Genomic DNA, 19,719 nt, shown 5'->3' with positions numbered 1-19,719 from the left:
AGATTCTTTACATCCACTTCATCCTTATTGTTGAGCTTTGAGCATGTTGACACTCTGACAGCCACTTGTGTTGTTTTAGAAATTACCTGCCATATGTCCAAGGGAACAAACCCCAAATATACCTGTTTTCTATCTGTTTTGGCCACAGTTGTTCACTACTGCTTTCATATTAATATGAAGTAATAGCCAGCCTTTAGAAGCTGCTGTGAATGTGTCCTGAGAGTGTTTAAAATGCGTTGATAATCCATTTATTATTTCTGTTTTAAACAGTGATGTTTTATTGCTGTGCCTCATTTCATATGTACACGGCAAGTTGTTCTTGCAGGAGTCTTTGATTGTTGACATTCCTTGGAATTGGGAATGAAATGAACTCTGTTTTCTTCATCTGAATGCGACAACAGACCTGTGTACCAAACTAGCGACACTTTTGTTTTAATGCATCACTGTTCTTTTTGTATTTTCCAGGTCCTGAATCGTTATATATCTACTCCTCTGATCTCCACACTACCCTCTTCACCCATTGTACCCGTCCCAGTCCTTGCAACACCTCCCTTCCTTCCCACAGCGAGCAGCACGCGGGACTGTGTCCGCCTCCGAGGCCTGCCCTACACCGCTGGCATTGAAGATATTTTAGAGTTCATGGGAGAGCACACTGTTGACATCAAACCCCACGGAGTCCACATGGTCCTCAACCAGCAGGTCAGACTCAGGATTATGGTAATTTATGTACTAAGGCACATGCAGATTTATTTTGAATTGTTTACCTTTCAGATAAAAAATAAATAAATAAAGAATCAAGGTATAATCCTGAAGCACAAATGGTAGCTTTTCATTTCAGTATTTGCATTTGTCTTGAAAAGTCAATATAAATGCTTCTGAAAGGTTAAAGTACTGTTATGGCATCTGCATGGCAGCAATTACTGTACCCTTAACTGTATTAATAGGACATAATTCACATAACTAGATGATGGTACGAATATGCATGAATATGGTAATGCTACAGCAATCTGACATTAGACCTCAGTCACCTTGATCTTCAACCAAATGATTGCCCTCTGGCTGACCTTGCCAGGGTAATTCTGCATTCCACCTAAGCGTGTGCTACATTTGGGCCAAATTGGGTTGAAAATTAAATACCTTGACTTTTTTTTTTTTTTTTTTTTTTTAACTGTAGTTTCAGGGTCAACTTTTAATGACATACCAAGTTCGCTAGAAATCAGCAAAATTACCTAAAAGTGGGCCAACAAACAAACAGGCAGAAACGACCTTGACTCCAGTGATTGACCTCTGGCAAATTTGACATGGCCTGGGCAATTAGATACATAGGTTATGTGCATATTTGGTGGCAATTGCAGTGGGTGGGGAAACCCCACTTCAGTTTTGACCTCAATTACCTTGACCGCAGAAAGGGACCTTTGGTAAATTTGACCTCACCTGAGCAATTCCAGAAACCACATGACATGTTTGGTGGACATTGGAGTGAAAAAAAATACTGACATTAGTGATCTTCACATTTGCCAAAACAAACCCATTAAAGGCAGTTATTTACTGTTCTTTACTAGACCTCATTCTTCAGCTAAAGGACCCCTATGGAGCAGGGGAACGCACACAGACATGCATGCATGCACAAATGAAACATAGGCATTTTTAAACACTTATTGTGTAAAACTGCAATAAAAAAATTGTGCATCTGCAACAGGGAAGGGGAAAATACAAAACCTTTCCTAATATAAACTTTTTCCTATCCAAGGTGCGCGATACAACACTTGTAATGTGCAATTACATAATAAATACCTGGTCTTTAGTTGCAGTGTTTGAAGAAAAAGCCTGCATAATGAGATGATTTAAATTAGTATAGACAGGCAAGCACAGTCACATCCACATGCACACATACCTTTGGTCAATTCACCTAACCTGCATTTTTTTTTTTTTTTTAAAGTTTGAGGCAGCCGGAGCATCCAGGGGCAACCCACGTGAATGTGTGGAGAACATGCAAACTCCACATAGAAACGACTAGGCGGGAAGTGATCCCAGGGCCTTCTTGGTGTGAGGCAACAGTGCTAACCTCTAAGCCACTGTGCCACCCACTGTTTAAATGAATGTAATATAATCGAGCTTTATGAAATTTTGTATAGCACTGTTCTGGAGGGATAAATAGTTTTTCTGTAATAATTTGTACATACCTTCATGCATTGTAACTAAACCACACGAATGTGGTGGTAAATAATTGAAACTATGATGTCCACCATTAGCTCCATATCATCTGGCATCTTCTTATGCTCAGTTTTTATGGTTCTATGTTTCTTCCTCCTACTGCAGGGGCGGCCCTCTGGAGATGCCTTCATCCAGATGAAGTCATCTGACAAGGCTTTTATGGTGGCCCAGAAGTGCCATAAAAAGACAATGAAGGACCGTTATGTAGAGGTGTTTCAGTGCTCCACAGAGGAAATGAGCATTGTCCTGATGGGAGGAACCCTTAACCGTAGTGGCCTCTCTCCTCCACCCTGTAAACTTCCATGTAAGTTAATTGTAGTAAAAAGATATTTTTCAGCTGCTTTGTGTGTTCTTGTAAATAATCTGCCAAACTAATACAGTATTGATGTTTGGGTATGTCCAAGTTCTACAGCCTTAAAAATACCAAACACATCACAACCAGGTGACAAAGGCAGACGTGATGTACTTAATAACCCTAAGAGTAGAGAATGGATTGTGACAAAATGTTGAGTGGTCATTGGGAAGAGTTGATTACATTTTGAGGCAGATCTGGATCTAATTCAAATTCTTTTTTTTTATCCCTTATTATTTTGAGAACCAGCATTAAGGCATCACAAAGATTTACACACATGCTCCACAGAAACAGTCAAGTTTAAAATCCAGTCTTTCAGTTGTGTTTCAGATATAGCAGGTAGCTCTACCTGAAGGTCACCTGTCATCTAACTCTGATAAGGAGTTGGGGTAGCAATATGTAGATCTGGGTTTGGCTCTCAGACATGCTATCTGTTGGTGTCTTTGGACCAGTCACTTCATCTGTATTATCTCAGGCCACTCAGCTGTAAATTGGTATTGGCCTTGGCTGGAGAAGTAAACTGTGTCTGACTGGGGTCCACTCCAGGGGGAGTCATAGACTCTTATCCGCTCCACACTAATGAATCTGGTGATAAACACAGTCATCAGTGGGCCTCGGCGCCTATATAATACTACTACCTCAGTCAGTTGGTGGAGATGATACTGGTTGGCCACTATGTGCTCAACAGAACTGTGTGCTGCTCTACAGCACCTTCTGCTTGCATTATTTTTCAATTGATCATTTGAAGCCATAACGTCAGTTTGTATATTACAAAAAACAGGCTGGTGTAGTTTGCTTTATTAATGCATCTTTAGTATTTGAGATTAGATTGGATTCAGTAACTACAAGATCTTGTCTTCCTCTTAACTTTTCTGTTTGGGTTTTCCTTATAGTGGTCACAATTTGTCTTTGCCAGTAGTCAGCTGACTGCACCACAGTGATTAAAAACTCACATTACATATCACTCTGTCTGCATCAGTCAAAGTTAGCAGTCCAAGCTGGATCTATGTACGATCAAACCAGTGCCAGATCTGATCTTGTACCAGTCCGTCTCCGCTCTTAATCTTTTAAAACAGGATTTGTCCCAGAATGATGCAATTGTTAAAAATGTGCAGAGCACGCAGAGGCTTCATTGTAAAAAAAAAAAAAAAAAGTTTGAATGTGAATAAGGCTGTTAGTAAAAATAAATCAATAAATAAAAGTGAATTGGTCATTTGACTCTATTTATGCTTCAGTATTTTTCATCCACTGAACTCAGCAGGCATGTGAATTATTGGACTTTGCTTATTTTCCTGTTGTTGTAGGTCTGTCTCCCCCCACTGCCTATGCTGCCTTTCCCACACCTCCTGCTATTCTCTCAGAGGCTGCCCTCTATCAGCCCCCCCTGCTGGCTGCACCCAGACCGACTCACACAGCCACGCATACCCCCACTCACGCCCTGGCCTACTACCCCCCTCAGCCTCACCTCTACATGAACATGAACATGAACTACACGGCTTACTACCCCAGGTAGGTGCAATTAACTGTAGGGGCACATTTCCATCCATCCATCCATCCATTTTCTTCCGCTTTATTCGGAGTCGGGTCGCGGGGGCAGCAGCTCAAGCAAAGCCGTGCAGACCTCCCAATCCACACACACCTCCCACAGCTCCTCCGGGGGAACCCCAAGGCGTTCCCAAGCCAGCTGAGAGACGTAGTCCCTCCAGCGTTTCCTGGGTCCTCCCATGGGCCTCCTCCTGTTGGGACGTGCCTGGAACATCTCTCCAGCGAGGCGTCCAGGGGGCATCCGAAAAAGATGCCAGAGCCACCTCAGCTGGCTCCTTTCGACGTGGAGGAGCAGCAGCTCGACTCCGAGCTCCTCCCGAGTGACCAAGCTCCTCACCCTATCTCTAAGGGAGCGCCCAGCCACCCTGCGGAGGAAACTCATCTCGGCCGCTTGTACTCATGATCTCGTTCTTTCGGTCATGAGCCAAATCTCATGGGGCACATTGGCTTGTGTTTTTAATCTTACCAAGCAAACTATTTTGTTGGCATACAAAGTTTGTTGCACGTTTCAATTACTGAAAATGCAAAATAACAAAAACTTAAACATCTTGCGTTGCCTCACAACCACGGCATAAAATAAAATTATGCTCCAATTCTATTGGAAGTGTACATAAGTTTATTCCATAATTCATTTTAAAGGTGTTAAGGTGTCTTCAGATTTAAATCACATTCTTCAGTTTCAGAGATATACATCCTGAAAGGTTACAGGTTTGAAACCTTGTTCATCTTTTGTAAAACCTGAGAGCAGGGCTGCCTAAATATGTAATAAACTGTTATAAACAAAATGTTTTTGATCTATATCTGAGAGAAATTTGTCAACATTTAGGATCAATTAGAAATTCTGCTCACTTGTGATAATGTTATGTTTATTTTATTTTGACACATTTCTGACTTTTAAGCAAGAGAAGCATCAATGCTAAATTTATGACCACTTATGACCCTCCAAAAGAGGGAAAGATTTGGATTTCTGTTTAATATGCAGTTAAAATTCTCTTCTCTTGCTCTGTTGTTTGGGCTGCCACCTTTCATTATGTTTTTCTACACCTCCCCTTTACTTTATCCTTGTGCTGTCGCTCTGCTCTGTTTGTTCTCCATCTCCTTGCTGTCCTGTCTCTGCAGCCCCCCGGTATCGCCCTCCACAGTCGGCTACTTTGCAGCGCCACCAGGAGCAATGGCGGCAGCAGTTGCCGCTTCACCCCATCCTGCCGCCGCGGCTGCGTCACCTGTGCTGCCTCAGCATGGTGCTCTGGTCAGGATGCAGGGCCTCCCATACAATACTGGAGTAAAGGACATCCTCAGCTTCTTTCAGGGCTACCAGGTCAGTATGAAAACAAATACAGCTAATTCATTCCAAGATTATTGTGAGCACTTACTGTCATGTGCAGTGCACTCAGAAAGTATATACTACTGCACAGATATCATAAAAGCCCTCGTGTTTCTGTGCAGATGTTTTCATTAGTAGGTCTGTTAAAGAACAAATTTGAAATTTCAAAATGTTCAAGGAAAAATGAGAATTAAACTAATGGTTTATAAAAGAACGTAACAGACCATTTCAGATGAATTAAAATGTGATTATTTTGTTGGTTTATAGTCTACTGAATGATTCCACAAAGAACAAACAGGATAATTACACTGGTTGACAAAAAAATAAAAAATAATAAATTCTTGCATGGACTCTGAGAACTGATTTAGGGTAATTTTGGGGTGCTGAATCCGAATCTGAGCTCAGATTTCCTCTATCATATTACATTTTTTTTTTAAATCTGCATGTTCCATGTTAATGGATTACACAAAAGTTGTTCATTCACTCACGAGTTTGACACCAGTAATCGTGCACAAAAGCAGCTTCAAAAGCATAGTTTCTAAACCAGGTTCATAAAATGTGACCAAGAGCTGTAATATCGTTTATGGCGCTGAAGAGGTGTGCAAGACTGCACCTTTTGCTTCAGTGCTTTTTTTTTTCATGTCTCAGAAACGTGATGTGATTGGCAAAAACTAACTTCAGATTCAGCACCCCCAAATTAGCCAAAATCCATTGGAAAAACTCCATGAAGGAAAAATCATGTTGACCAGTGTAATCAGTGAATTATAAATGGATCATCATGCTTTTGTAAAAGCATAAAGTCATCAGTTCTGATTTATTTTCCATCTTTAATACTCAGCACTCTTTACAGTAAATAATTTAATGTGTAGATGTTTGATTAGTTTTTTCCAGAAACTTTGCTTTATAAATTACTTTTATTCCACTGTACATCAGTATTTTTGTTTTGTTGCCACAGAGTGGTTGTTTTTTGTGTTCAGAATTATTCTATTTGTGTGACTGTCACATGTTAATTGCAGCATTAATATAAACAGTCGCCAGGGTTTTTGTGTGTCATGTTCATACACTTGATTACTTCCGCTTCTTTAATTACAGTAAGTTTAAATTTTTCAGTATCAAAGTTCCCCAAAATCTGATTGAGTTTTCATTCTGCTAGTAGAATTTTTAGTTTTTTAAAGTGACATTATAGTCGTGTTGAATTAAAGGGACGTGTGCACTTCTGCTCTCCCCTCTTGTCTGTGCTTCCTGTGTTATTGGCTGCCAGCCCAAATTAGCTGGACTTCTGTGAAACAGGTACGAACCCTGACTGGTGCGGCACGTCGGGGGACGGGGTTGGAGCTGAGGTGGAGGGGTTGTGTTGGTTGAGTTTGCATGGTGCAGCCCTGATACTGTGTGGATGAATGAGGTCTGATTGGGAGACTGAGTGGATTACTGCTGGGTTTAGCTCGTATCACATTTACTGCTCATAAAACTGTTGCCAGTTTTTACTCAGAACGGTCGACTCTGCCCCTGACTGTTGGCTGAACTACAGTAAAGGTATCTGTACTTAGGTGTGAGACTTTCTGGCTGTATCATGGTTCTCACACTGGTCCTGGGTGAGAAAGTGGTTCCTACAGTAGTACTGCTGTCTTTGTTTCCACACACAGCCCCTGACTGTGATTCACGTTAAGCATGTAGATTCATGTGTCTCACTCCTCGTTCATGGAGAGCTCCTGCACTGCGTGTCTGCCATATTTCCCAGCTTACTGGCCAGAGATCTGGTGTGTTTATTTGTTGAAGAGCAAAGTACCAGCTCTTCATCAGCTGGACCACAACAGAATGTCACATTAGCACTGGGTGATGTGCACGTGCCCCACCCCAATATTGATTGATATAGACAGGAATCGATCAAGAGACAATCTTCCTCGCCACCGAGTGTTCGCCTTGATGACCGTTTTATAATGCTGCCAGTTTATAAAATACCCTGTTAATGACTGAAACCCAAAACCTATGTTGGGAAGCACTTATAACGTAAGGTATAAAGTGTCAAACACATAACATAATAATGATGATAATTGTTATTATTATTGTTGTTGGTGTTGTAGCAGATGATAGTGTGTAGCTCAGTAGTCCTGTACAGACCTTATGTCCTTACTACTACTGTCTTTCTACTACTACTACTTCTACTACCATTTCTTCAGCTACTGCTTCTACTTCTCATCTTCACATATCTTGCAGCAGTGTTAAAAAAAGATTTAGGTCTTCTTCCATTGTGGCAGGAGCGTATGTCTTGGGCTTTTATTGTGAAAGGTCAAGACAGGAGTCATGTCTCTCTTGTCTTTGTTGTCTGATGGTGCCTTCAGTGTGGGAAAACTGCTGCCAATTTCTATTCATGCAAAGAGCCCAACGATCTTCCTGTTATCCTGCTACAAGTATAGTCAGTGTAACCATAACCCCCGGTTAGATACCCTTTGTCCTCAACTTAAGCAGATGATAGAAGTTCACCTTGAGTTGTTTTTCTGCCCCCCCCCCCCCCCCCATAGCTTTCTTCAATAGCCCCCGCTAAAAAAAAAAGTTGCAGTACAAAATAGTCTAGCACTTTCATGTGATGAGCAAACTTTAAAAACAGCAGACGTTCTCACATCTATTTCTGCTGTGTAATAGGAAGTTGGATCTGCTCATATGGAGTATACATGTCCTTATACAGCGGGTAAAATAAGTATTGAACACGACACCAGTTTTGTGAGTAAATATATTTCTAAAGGTGTCATTGACATGAAATATTCACCAGATGTCTGTAACAACCCAAGTCTTCCACACATGCAAAGAAACCAAAACAAATGAGTGCAGAAATTAAGTTATGTGTAATAATGTGAAATGATACAGGGGAAAAAATATTGAACATGCTTCCTGAAATGTATTTAAGAATTTATACAAAAGCCTTTGTAGATAATGACAGCTTCAAGATACCTCCTGTATGGAGACACTAGTCACATGCATTGATCAGGTGTGATTTTGGCCCATTCTTCCACAGAAGAAGCAAGAAATCTTGAAGGTTCTGTGGACCTCTTCTATGAACTCTGATCTTTAGTTCTTTCCATTGATTTTCTGTTTGATTCAAGTCAAATGATTGGCTGCGTCATTCTATCAGCTTTATTTTCATTCTCTGTAACCAACTGAGAGTTTCCTTGGCTGTGTGTTTGGGATCATTGTCTTGCTGAAAAGTCCACCCTCATTTCATCTTCATCATCCTGGCAGGTTTATATGAAGTATGTCTCTATACATTTTTCTATTCATCTTTCCATCAATTAAATGAAGTTTGCCAGCCATTGCTGAAAAACAGCCCCACACCTGATGTTCCCACTTCCAGATGTCACTGTTCACATGGTGTTTTGGGGGTGATGTACCATTTGTGGTGTGTATTATGGCATCCAAAGGGTTCAATTTTGGTCTCATCTGACCAGACTATATTCTGCCAGTATTTCACAGGCTTGTTTAAATGTGCAACAAACTTTAAACGAGTTTCAACATGCTTTTTCTACAGCAATGGAGTCTTTTGTGGTGAGTGTGCATACAGACCATGGTGGTTGAGTGCATTACTTATTTTCTTTAAAACAGTATTACTTATTAATTTCAGGTCTTTCTGAAGTGGTCCTTGGTTCTTGGACAACTCTTCTGATAATCTTCTGATAACAGTCCTTTCTCAGAAATCTTGTGAGGAGCACCTAGTCATAAATGGCTTATGGTGAAATGATCTTCTTTCCACTTCCAGATTACGGCCCCAACAGTGCTCACTGGAACATTCAGAAGTTTAGATTATCCTTCTATAACCAATGCCATCAGTATGTTTTGCAACAATAAAGTTGCGAAGATCTTGAGAATTCTTTACTTTGTCTCATCATGAGATGTTTCTTGTGTGACACCTTGATAATGAGACACCTTTTTATAGACCATCAGTTGGGAGTCGGCTAACTAATTTGCACTGACAAGGGGCAGGACTGCTTTCTAATTACTGATAGATTTCAGCTGGTGTCTTGGCTTTCCATGTCTTTTTGTACCCCCTTTCTTCAGGTGTTCAATACTTTTTTCCTGTGTCATTTCACATTATTACACATAACTTAATTTATGGACATCTATGGTTTGATTTCTTTATACATGTGTAGTGGGTTGTTACTGACATCTGGTGAAAATTTTGTCAATCGCACCTTCAGAAATATATTAATTGAGAAATATGAAGTATTCAATACTTATTTTTACCTGCTGTATCTTATTGTTTAATGTAAATCTTATCATAATGCTTCATCTTGATCATTTTATCGCCCAGCCCTCATGCCTGCTTTTTCCCTTTCTTCACCTTTTTCCACTTCTTTGTGAGATTGACACATGTGAACGTCCTGCATACAGTCCGGTCAACTGTTGCATTACTCTCTCTATTCACCTCCACTTCACCATTTCCCTCCTACTCTTCCTTCTATACTTCTGCTCTCTTCACTTGTTTATTGACATGTTCATCTCTCATTTTCAGTCATCATCCAGTGAGGTTTGGTGCAGCAGGTAAAAGGGGATGAGCACATACAGGTGCATCTCAAAATTGTAAAAATGTTCTATGTTCTAGACTCAATAAATATAAACTAACACATTTCAAGCATTTTTAAAATTTTATTTTGAGAATTATAGCAGACAGATCCAAGAATTAGAAAAAATTGTATCTCAAAATATTAGAGTATTTCATTTAAGGTTTGAGCTATGCAGGATAAGTACCAGTATCTGTTAGTCTGGTTCAGTGCAAGCAACCCACAATCATGGGGAAGACTGAAATGACAGTTGTCCAAAAGACACTCAGTGACACCCTCCGCAAGGAGGCTAAACCACAGAAGGTCATTGCTAAAAGGGCTGGCTCTTGTCAGTGCTATATCAAGTCATATTCATAGAAAGTTGACTGGGAGGGAAAAGTGTGGTAGGAAAAGATGCACAAACAACAGGGATGACTGCAGCCTTGACAAGATTGTCAAGAAAAGTTGATTTAAGGAACTTAGGGGAGCTTCACAAGGACTGGACCGAGGCTGGAGTCAGTGCATCAAGAGCCACCATGCACAAACGTGTCCCACAAATTAGTTACAAGTGTTGAATTCTAAGTATCAAGCCACTACTAAACTAGAGACGTTGGAAGAGTCTTACATGGGCCACATTGCTCAGTGATCCAAAGTCCAAGTTTTTGTATTTTGTTTGTAGGAAGAGTGGAGAGGCATGGAATCCAAGTTGCTTGAAGTCCAGTGTGACGTTTCCACAGTTGGTGATTTTGGGTGCTATGTTATCTCCTGGTGTTGATCCACTGTGTTTTATCAAGTCTGAAATCAACTCTGTTATCTACCAGATTTTAGAGCACTTTATGCTCCTATCTGCTGACAGACTTTATGGAGATGATGATTTCCTTTTCCAGAAGGACTACCCACAGAAGCATCTACTCATAGTGCCAAAACTTCTAGTAACTGGTTTGCTGACCATGGTATTACTGAACCTGAATGGCCAGTCAACTCGCCTGACGTGAAGCCCACAGAGTATCTATTGTCAAGAGGATGATGAGACCCCAGAAACAACAGTACAGACTGGCTGAAAGTTGCTAAAGCAATCTGGGCTTTCATAACACCTCAGGAGTGCTACAGGCTGACCTCCATGCCATGCCACATTGATGCACTAATTCATGCAAAAGGAACTCCAACCAAGTATTGAGTGTGTAATTGAACAGACCTCTCAGAAGTTCCACGTTTTTGTCTCATGTGTTCTTTTGGATTGCTCTGATGAAATACTGTAATATTTTGAGATATGCACTTTCATTTTTTTTTTTTTTTTTTTAGTTGTAGGCTGTAATTATCAAAATTCAAATGAAAAAAATGCTTGAAATATTTAAGTTTATATGTAATGAGTCTAGAATATACACTCACCGACCACGTTATTAGGTACACCTGTTTGGTTGCTTGTTAACAGGCATCTAGATGTGAAGATGACTTGCTGACGTTAAAATGGAGCATCAGAATGTGGAGGAAAGGGTATTTAAGTGACTTTGAACATGGTATAGTTGTTGGTGCAAGACAGCCTGGTCTGAGTATTTTAGAAACTGCTGATCAACTGGGATTTCCATGTCCAACCATCTCCAGGGTTTACAGAGAGTGGGCCGAAACAGGAAGTGAGTGGCAGTTGTGTGTATGAAAATGCCTCATTTATGTCAGAGGAGAATGGACAGTCTGGTTCAATGGGCAATTACGTGATGCCAACATTTTGGTATGGACAAATGTCTCCAAGGGATGTTTCCAACACCTTGTTGAATCTATGCCACTAAGAATTAAGGCAGTTCTGAAGGCAAAATGGGGTCCAATCTGTTACTAGTAAGTGTATGTAGATACAATTTCTGTGGCATGACTGTTTGAACAGAGCCTGATGATGTCTTCAAAAAACAAAATCTCAAAGTTGAACACTGGGATGCGTGTATAGGAATAAGTGAATGTCATCCTGTCGTACTTGAGACAAACAGAATGTACATTTTGGTCCGTGTCTGAAATGTTGGATTAATTTTAAAGGAGCTGTCCTTTTTTCTTTTTTTTAACATCCTATAAATCTAACACACCAGATGCAGCTAATCAGCTGGATCTCTGAATCCTGCTGGGCCTGATGGGAAATATGGCTGTGCTGGTGCTCCTGCAGGACGAAGAGTGAGGAAAATGTCACGAGTCCAGATTTGTGAATGTGCTTGTGATTTGGTGTCTGCTACAAAGTGTGTGTCAGTTTCAAGATTGTGGGTTTATTTAATTACTTGTGTGTAAAAACGCTGTGGGGGCTTCCAACCCTGACTGTCCGTTCGTTATTATGCTATCTGTAGTACGCCCCTGACGAATACAACATGGTTCAGATGAGTGAACAGGCCAGGAGTCTGATTCAGCCTAAAGAATGGCTCTGTCTTTAGGGACTCGCCCCAAGGTAAGACGAGCTGCCAGCAATTAGAACCAACTAACCCCAAAGTCCAATACAGTGTAACAGTAGTCGCCCTGTGGGCTTTTACAAGACTTCTTGTTTGACATTAAATCAAAATAATTCAGCAGATTTAAAATGCTGTATTCATCCCCTGATGAGTGTAAAGACAAACTGGCTGTAAAAAGAATAGTTTAGTTGTTGCAGTGAATGGAATGAGTATTTGTGACGCTTTATTTTCTTTTTCATTTTTATTGGATTGTAGAGATTTATTGTCATTTTGAAGTTTGAGCATAATTTTTAAAACTACCATATAATGATCCCTGGAGTAATTTTGGTATGATTTTGTAAAAATCAAGACATAAAAAGTCCAATGGTCTGAATACTCGTATAACCACTGTAGATTTGAATCTCAATCTGCAGACTCTAAAATTCAAGATTATTAAATATTAATGCCACTCAGTTGGGGAACAGCAAAAGTTGAGAAGTTGAGAAAGCGGTTTATACACTGAAGATTTATCAGCTTTTATAAAGTTTTCTGACTGAGTAGTTTTCGGTTTGGAGTGCTGATTCTAGAATCCCAAAATACAGTCCTGGGATTTTAAGTACAGAATTTAAAATACATTTAGACATGAATGCAGATGACACAATTATTGGCAAACTTTGGATTTACGTAAATTGTCACTTTTACAGCTAGTTTTTGTTAGACAAGTTGGGGATGGATACATGGACCTTTCCAAGTCATTAATTATGTGTTGGACTTTATTTACATCCATCATTAAGAAGTACAAACACTGTGGCACTGTGTGTTAAATCTGTTTGGGGGAGGAAGTTCTCAAAAACTGATTTTTTTGATGGTTTCCAGCGGATGACAAATGCTCTCTTGCACGCTCATAATTTTCCATCTCCAGCCTGTGGATTCTGCTGCATGTCATTGCTTACCTGATCAAGTGACTTGTTCCAAACCTGCATGTCTTCAGAACGCTGGTTATTGGATGCATTGGAGCTAACTTGGTATTGCGTCGCAGGTTTCAGATCCTTTGACATCAGCATGTGCTCTGCTCTTAGTCTTTTGGTTCGAGTTTCTGTGCAGTGCTGCTGCTCAGCTTTATGGGCTCCCCCTGGTGTCTGCATGTTGGAGCTGCATGATATTATACTGATTCTTTTAAAAATTCTTCCCCACCGTGTCTCTCTCTGCAGCTCCAGCCTGATGCTGTTGTCATACTGTACAATCTGAGCGGTCAGTGCAGCGGTGAGGCTCTGATCACCTTCCCCACTGAGGACATGGCCATGCGCGCTGTGGCTGAGCGCTCCAACCACCCCTTCTATGGCCAACAGGTCCACATGGTGTTCTGTAACTGACCTCAATCACTCTCCCTGCCCTCTTTATTTACTGAACATCACCACCACCCCCCCTCACAGAGTAGCACTCACCCTTTCACACCAGTTATCTCTGTAGAAATGATAAAAGTTTAACACATCTCTGCTCTTCCTGCTGTCCCGCAACACTCCTGAAGCCGCTGTTGGGAGTTTGGACATCGCCGTGTTTGACTGGCCGCTCACCTGCACAGGTGAAGCAGCTGAAGCCGTTAATGATCTGACACCACCTTCACGTTTGGCACTTGTATAAATTGATTATTGGAGGAGACATAGTTTCAAGTGACGAGAAGCGGTGCCTCAGCACACCCAAAATCTACGTGTATATATTTATATGCTCTTGATGTTAAGCCAACAAAACTGTATAGGTGTTGATCCTGAAATGCTTGATGTTCTACCCCCCCAATCCTGGACACTGCTGTCCAGAACCTGTAAACTTACCAGTTTTCATTCTCGACCACTACAAGCCATTTTTCCTTTTTAAAGTTTAGAATCCTTTGTGTATGTTGTATGAGAACAGAAGCTTGTGCATGAGAGATGTTTAATGATTTCATGGCCTCTGCTATACATTTATTTAAAAAAAGCCATAAAGACTGTTTCATGGTACTACTGGGGGAAAGAGGAAGAAAAAAAACACCCAGAATATATATCTTTCTACTGACTTGGCCGCAGTGATGACTACATATAAAAAGCAGAACTTCACGGGTGTGCCACCTTTAAAAGTTTATTTTTGGGGGGAAAAAGCATTTGTATCCTATTTAGACTGTGTACACTAAGCACTATGTATTACTTTTGGTTGTAATCAGAGTGGAGAGGCAGTGCATCTTTAATAGCATGACCAAGTAATTCTATTTTTAATTCAATTTCTTCATTAATATGTAGATTTTGTTGAGGCCTCACTGAATCTCTTAAAATGATCGACCTCAGCTATGTGTTGTGTTCTTTTTCTAATGATCAGTCTGTAGCATGCTGTGTAATTTCTTCTTTCGGCTGGAATATTGTGGAAAAATGCACAAGTTTTCCTGTGGACAACCTGCTGATACGTGCGCTTCCTTTATTGTGCCTACATTACCCAGCGTGCAATACTGGCCCGAGTCAGGCCAAGTTGACCTCTGGTGGCAGAGGAGATGTTTCTTTTGTTGCAAGTTTGACACTTGTAAAAATTTAGAACTGTGTATAAGACTAAGCAATAAAGACACTGACAACAGTCCACGTTTCATTTGGGGATCATAATTTGTTTTCAGACATGAAAGTGATTTGTTTTTGTTTAAGCAAAGATGAGGTTTTTATGTCTTCAGCTGTTGCTGCCATGTTTGTGCTTCAGCTTCCTAGTGAAACATTCTTCATCTGTGTCAAAGGTCATGTGATATTTTTTTTTTTTTTAAACCTCAAGGTAAACAAAGGGAGCTTTGTTCTCAAAATCAGACAGATACATACCAAAACTATTCTAATTATTTTCATGTCTGTGACAGAAAGGGTCATTAAAAATACATACATATATATGTGTGTGTGTGTATAATATAATTTACACAGTGAGGAAAATAAGTATTTGAACACCCTGTGATTTTGCAAGTTCTCCCACTTAGAAATCATGGAGGGGCCTGAAATTTTCATCTTGGGTGCATGTCCACTGTGAGAGACATAATCTAAAAAAAAATCTGGAAATTACAATGTATTATTTTTTTTTAAATTTATTTGTATGATACTGCTGCAAATAACTATTTGAACACCTACCAACCAGAAAGAATTCTGGCTCACACAGACCTGTTAATTTTTCTTTAAGAAGCCCTCTTATGCTGCACTCTTTACCTGTATTAATTGCACCTGTTTGAACTTGTTACCTGTATAAAAGACACCTGTTCACACACTCAATCACACTCCAACCTGTCCACCATAGCCAAGACCAAAGAGCTGTCTAAGGACACCAGGGACAAAACTGTAGACCTGCACAAGGCTGGGATGGACTATTCCATGCAAGATCTCACTTTGTGGGGTAAGGATGATTCTGAGAAAGCTCAGAACTACACAGGAGGACCTGGTCAATGACCTGAAGAGAGCTGGGACCACAGTCACAAAGATTACATTAGTAACACATGATGCTGTCATGGTTTAAAATCCTGCAGGGCAGCAAGGTCCCCCTGCTCAAGCCAGCACATGTCCAGGCCCATTTGACGTTCACCAGTGAACATCTGGATGATACACAGGAGGCATGGGAGAAGGTCATGTGGTCAGATGAGACCAGAATAGAGCTTTTTGGAATCAACTCCACTTACCATGTTTAGAGGATGACAACAATCCCAAGAAAACATCCCAACCGTGAAGCATGGGGGTGGAAACATCATACTCTGGGGGTACTCTTCTGCAAAGGGGACAGAACGACTGCACTGTATTGAAGGGAGGATGGATGGGGTCATGTATTGTGAGATTTTGACAGCCTCCTTCCCTCAGTAAGAGCATTGAAGATGGGTCATGGCTGGGTCTTCCAGCATGACAATGACCCCAAACACACAGCCAGGGAAACTAAGGAGGGGCTCCGTAAGAAGCATTTCAAGGTCCTGGAGTGGCCTGGCCAGTCTCCAGACCTGAACTCAATAAAAAATCTTTGGAGGGAGCTGAAACTCCAAATCTGAAAGATCTAGAGAAGGTCTGTATGGAGGAGTGGCCCAAAATCCCTGCTGCAGTGTGTGAAAACCTGGCGGAAAAACTACAGGAAACATTTGACCTCTGCAATTGCAAACAAAGCCTATTGTACCAAATAGTAACACTGATTTTCACAGGTGTTCAAATAGTTATTTGCAGCAGTAACATATAAATTATTTAAAAAAAAAATCATACATTATGATTTCCGGATTTTTTTTTTTTTTTTTTTAAGCTTATGTCTCTCACAGTGGACATGCACCTAAGATGAAAATTTCAGACCCCTCCATGATTTCTAAGTGGGAGAACTTGCAAAATCGCAGGGTGTTCAAATACTTATACTCAACAAAAATATAAATGCAACACTTTTGGTTTTGCTCCCATTTTGTATGAGATGAACTCAAAGATCTAAAACTTTTTCCACATACACAATATCACCATTTCCCTCAAATGTTAAGAAACCAGTCGAAATCTGTGATAGTGAGCACTTCTCCTTTGCTGAGATAATCCATCCCACCTCACAGGTGTGCCATACCAAGATGCTGATTAGACACCATGATTAGTGCACAGGTGTGCCTTAGACTGCCCACAATAAAAGGCCACTCTGAAAGGTGCAGTTTTGTTTTATTGGGGGGGGGGGGGATACCAGTCAGTATCTGGTGTGACCACCATTTGCCTCATGCAGTGCAACACATCTCCTTCGCATCATCTGTGAAGAGAACACCTCTCCAACGTGCCAAATGCCAGCAAATGTGAGCATTTGCCCACTCAAGTCGGCTACGATGACGAACTGGAGTCAGGTCGAGACCCCGATGAGGACGACGAGCATGCAGATGAGCTTCCCTGAGACGGTTTCTGACAGTTTGTGCAGAAATTCTTTGGTTATGCAAACCGATTGTTCCAGCAGCTGTCCGAGTGGCTGGTCTCAGACGATCTTGGAGGTGAACATGCTGGATGTGGAGGTCCTGGGCTGGTGTGGTTACACGTGGTCTGCGGTTGTGAGGCTGGTTGGATGTACAGCCAAATTCTCTGAAACACCTTTGGAGACGGTTTATGGTAGAGACATGAACATTCAATACACGAGCAACAGCTCTGGTTGACATTCCTGCTGTCAGCATGCCAATTGCACGCTCCCTCAAATCTTGAGACATCTGTGGCATTGTGCTGTGTGATAAAACTGCACCTTTCAGAGTGGCCTTTTATTGTGGGCAGTCTAAGGCACACCTGTGCACTAATCATGGTGTCTAATCAGCATCTTGATATGGCACACCTGTGAGGTGGGATGGATTATCTCAGCAAAGGAGAAGTGCTCACTATCACAGATTTAGACTGGTTTGTGAACAATATTTGAGGGAAATGGTGATATTGTGTATGTGGAAAAAGTTTTAGATCTTTGAGTTCATCTCATACAAAATGGGAGCAAAACCAAAAGTGTTGCGTTTATATTTTTGTTGAGTGTATTTTCCGCACTGGGAATGTATATATGTATGTATATATGTGTATGTATTTTCAAACTTGTAAAATGGAGTGCTGGATTTTGTTGGTGGATTTTGACAGATTATCTCTGATGTGTTTAAACATACAATTCGTGGCCAGATTTGCTCTGTGGCAACCAAATATCACCGCTGCTGCCCCCAGTAGCCACCACATTGCAAGGCTTCACAAATACTGTTGAGGCTTTAGGTGGAGTTAAGTATAGTGTGGTTGGTTGCGTGCCAAACATCACTCTCATTTATATTTGTGTGTGACATGAACAGTGGTCACCAAATGTCCTATGTAAGTAGCCTCCTTGTAGCCACCATGCTGCAAGGCTTCACAAATGCAGTGTTATTTAAATGATAAAAACCTCTTAATCCTTCCCACTTTTTAATTCAAAATGCTCCATGAACCATGAACAGTACAGTAACATTACTGCTAGTAAACAGTTCATTGGCTAGTTCGTAGCTACAGCCGTGTCGGGGCTACTTGGGTTTACAATGACAATAAAAGTCCAGTTATCTCCCCTTAAAAATGTTGGACTGGAATCATTTTCCTTTGTGGTATCATAAGGTCTGATACCACTGTGTGAAGTTTGGGTGAAATCATCAAACTGTTGAAGAGCTGCTTATATAGGTCTCACAGAGAGCCATAGTGATTCTTATATACCTCCAGATTTGTTTGTGGGTGCTATAAAATATTAACTTGTTATCTGTGATGTGTGCAGAAATGTCTGTAGTATAAGAAAAATCCTGAAATGGTTCGTTTTAGATGACTGTGACATACGTAACACCCATTGAGCAGATCTTTGCCGTGTGAGACACGCCCACTGATGGTGATGTGAGGCAGGTGAGGTGCCTAACCTGCCATGATGGAAAGAAATAAATGTAAAATGAAAAAATGCTTATATTTATACAGTGATTTGGACTATAAAGTTATTTTCCTTTTAACTTCACCAATTTTAGATTATTTTTTATTCAAAATTGCTGAATTTTGACTAACTGTTCAAATACTGAGAAGAGACGTGCAGTGAGGCAGCAGCCAGCCGTGCCTCACCTTGGATTAGATCACTGGGCTGACTGCTGGTATGATGTGCAGTGAGACTGTCTCACTGTCTCTCTGTTGCTATTAAAATGGTCAAACACTTTGGCTGTATGAACTTAAATTCTATAGTTGATGTACATAATGTATAGTGTTTTTTTTATTATCAACAGCTATGTGTGTGTAACATGATTTGTATGCTGCGCGATCATAAAACAACTGCAAAAAAGCACTATAGGTGAGGCATGCAGTTCTCCTGCCTCATGGTAGGGGGCACTGGTGATCCCAGGGATGCTTCCTGCAGCAACTCCTCAGCTTTAGAATAAGTGACATCAAGCTACAAAGGTTCATTTATTTTTTCCTCTCGCCTGGACCTTAGTTTCAGAATGGAGGAACAATTTTCTAAACTGCACTTTCAGTCGAAGCAGGAGGTAATAATTAAAGGACGACAAACACCGGAGCTAAAAGGTTTGCTTCAGACTACGTGACAGAAAACTGCTCTTTTCAGACTTAGTGGGACACGTGTAAAGAAAGGCTGGCTGTGTGGATGTCCAGCAAGAAACTGCCCTTTTCTGCTTTTCCTGCCTTCTTTTCTTAACTTGCGACAGTGTCTGGACTCAGATGGGATATTGTGACCTGAAGAATTTCTGAAGAACATGAGTGGTCGACCACTCACATTCAAAGCCAGAAAAGGCCTAAAACATAGAGTCAGAGCAGGACTGATGGACGGAGCAGGATGACTTTCTTCCCTGGCAGTGATCTCCACTGAAACAGAGAGACATTAAAACTGAAGTAAGATAAGGAAGACTTCTAC

At 40.8% G+C, this 19,719-nt stretch overlaps 1 protein-coding gene across 5 annotated transcripts in view; it reads left to right on the top strand.

Annotated features, from left to right (window-relative positions):
• The window catches only part of esrp2 (epithelial splicing regulatory protein 2), a 75,158-nt gene extending 60,194 nt beyond the window's left edge, over nucleotides 1-14,964 (top strand). For 2 of the 5 annotated variants that reach the window (XM_034187291.1, XM_034187283.1), the window contains 5 exons: nucleotides 466-699; nucleotides 2,320-2,518; nucleotides 3,871-4,075; nucleotides 5,231-5,429; nucleotides 13,575-14,964. In XM_034187291.1, coding sequence (XP_034043182.1) covers nucleotides 466-699; nucleotides 2,320-2,518; nucleotides 3,871-4,075; nucleotides 5,231-5,429; nucleotides 13,575-13,736 — 999 coding nt within the window. In that variant the 3' untranslated portion in view covers nucleotides 13,737-14,964. Of the gene's footprint in view, nucleotides 1-465; nucleotides 700-2,319; nucleotides 2,519-3,870; nucleotides 4,076-5,230; nucleotides 5,430-6,696; nucleotides 12,384-13,574 lie in introns of all 5 variants that reach the window. The other 3 variants (XR_004565058.1, XM_034187296.1, XM_034187278.1) reach the window with 3 other exon arrangements.
• The last annotated feature ends 4,755 nt before the right edge of the window (nucleotides 14,965-19,719 follow it).

Source organism: Thalassophryne amazonica, chromosome 2 (assembly GCF_902500255.1).
Source record: "Thalassophryne amazonica chromosome 2, fThaAma1.1, whole genome shotgun sequence".
NCBI classification, from domain to species: Eukaryota; Metazoa; Chordata; class Actinopteri; order Batrachoidiformes; family Batrachoididae; genus Thalassophryne; species Thalassophryne amazonica.
This window is presented reverse-complemented; position numbering and strand designations above follow the sequence as displayed.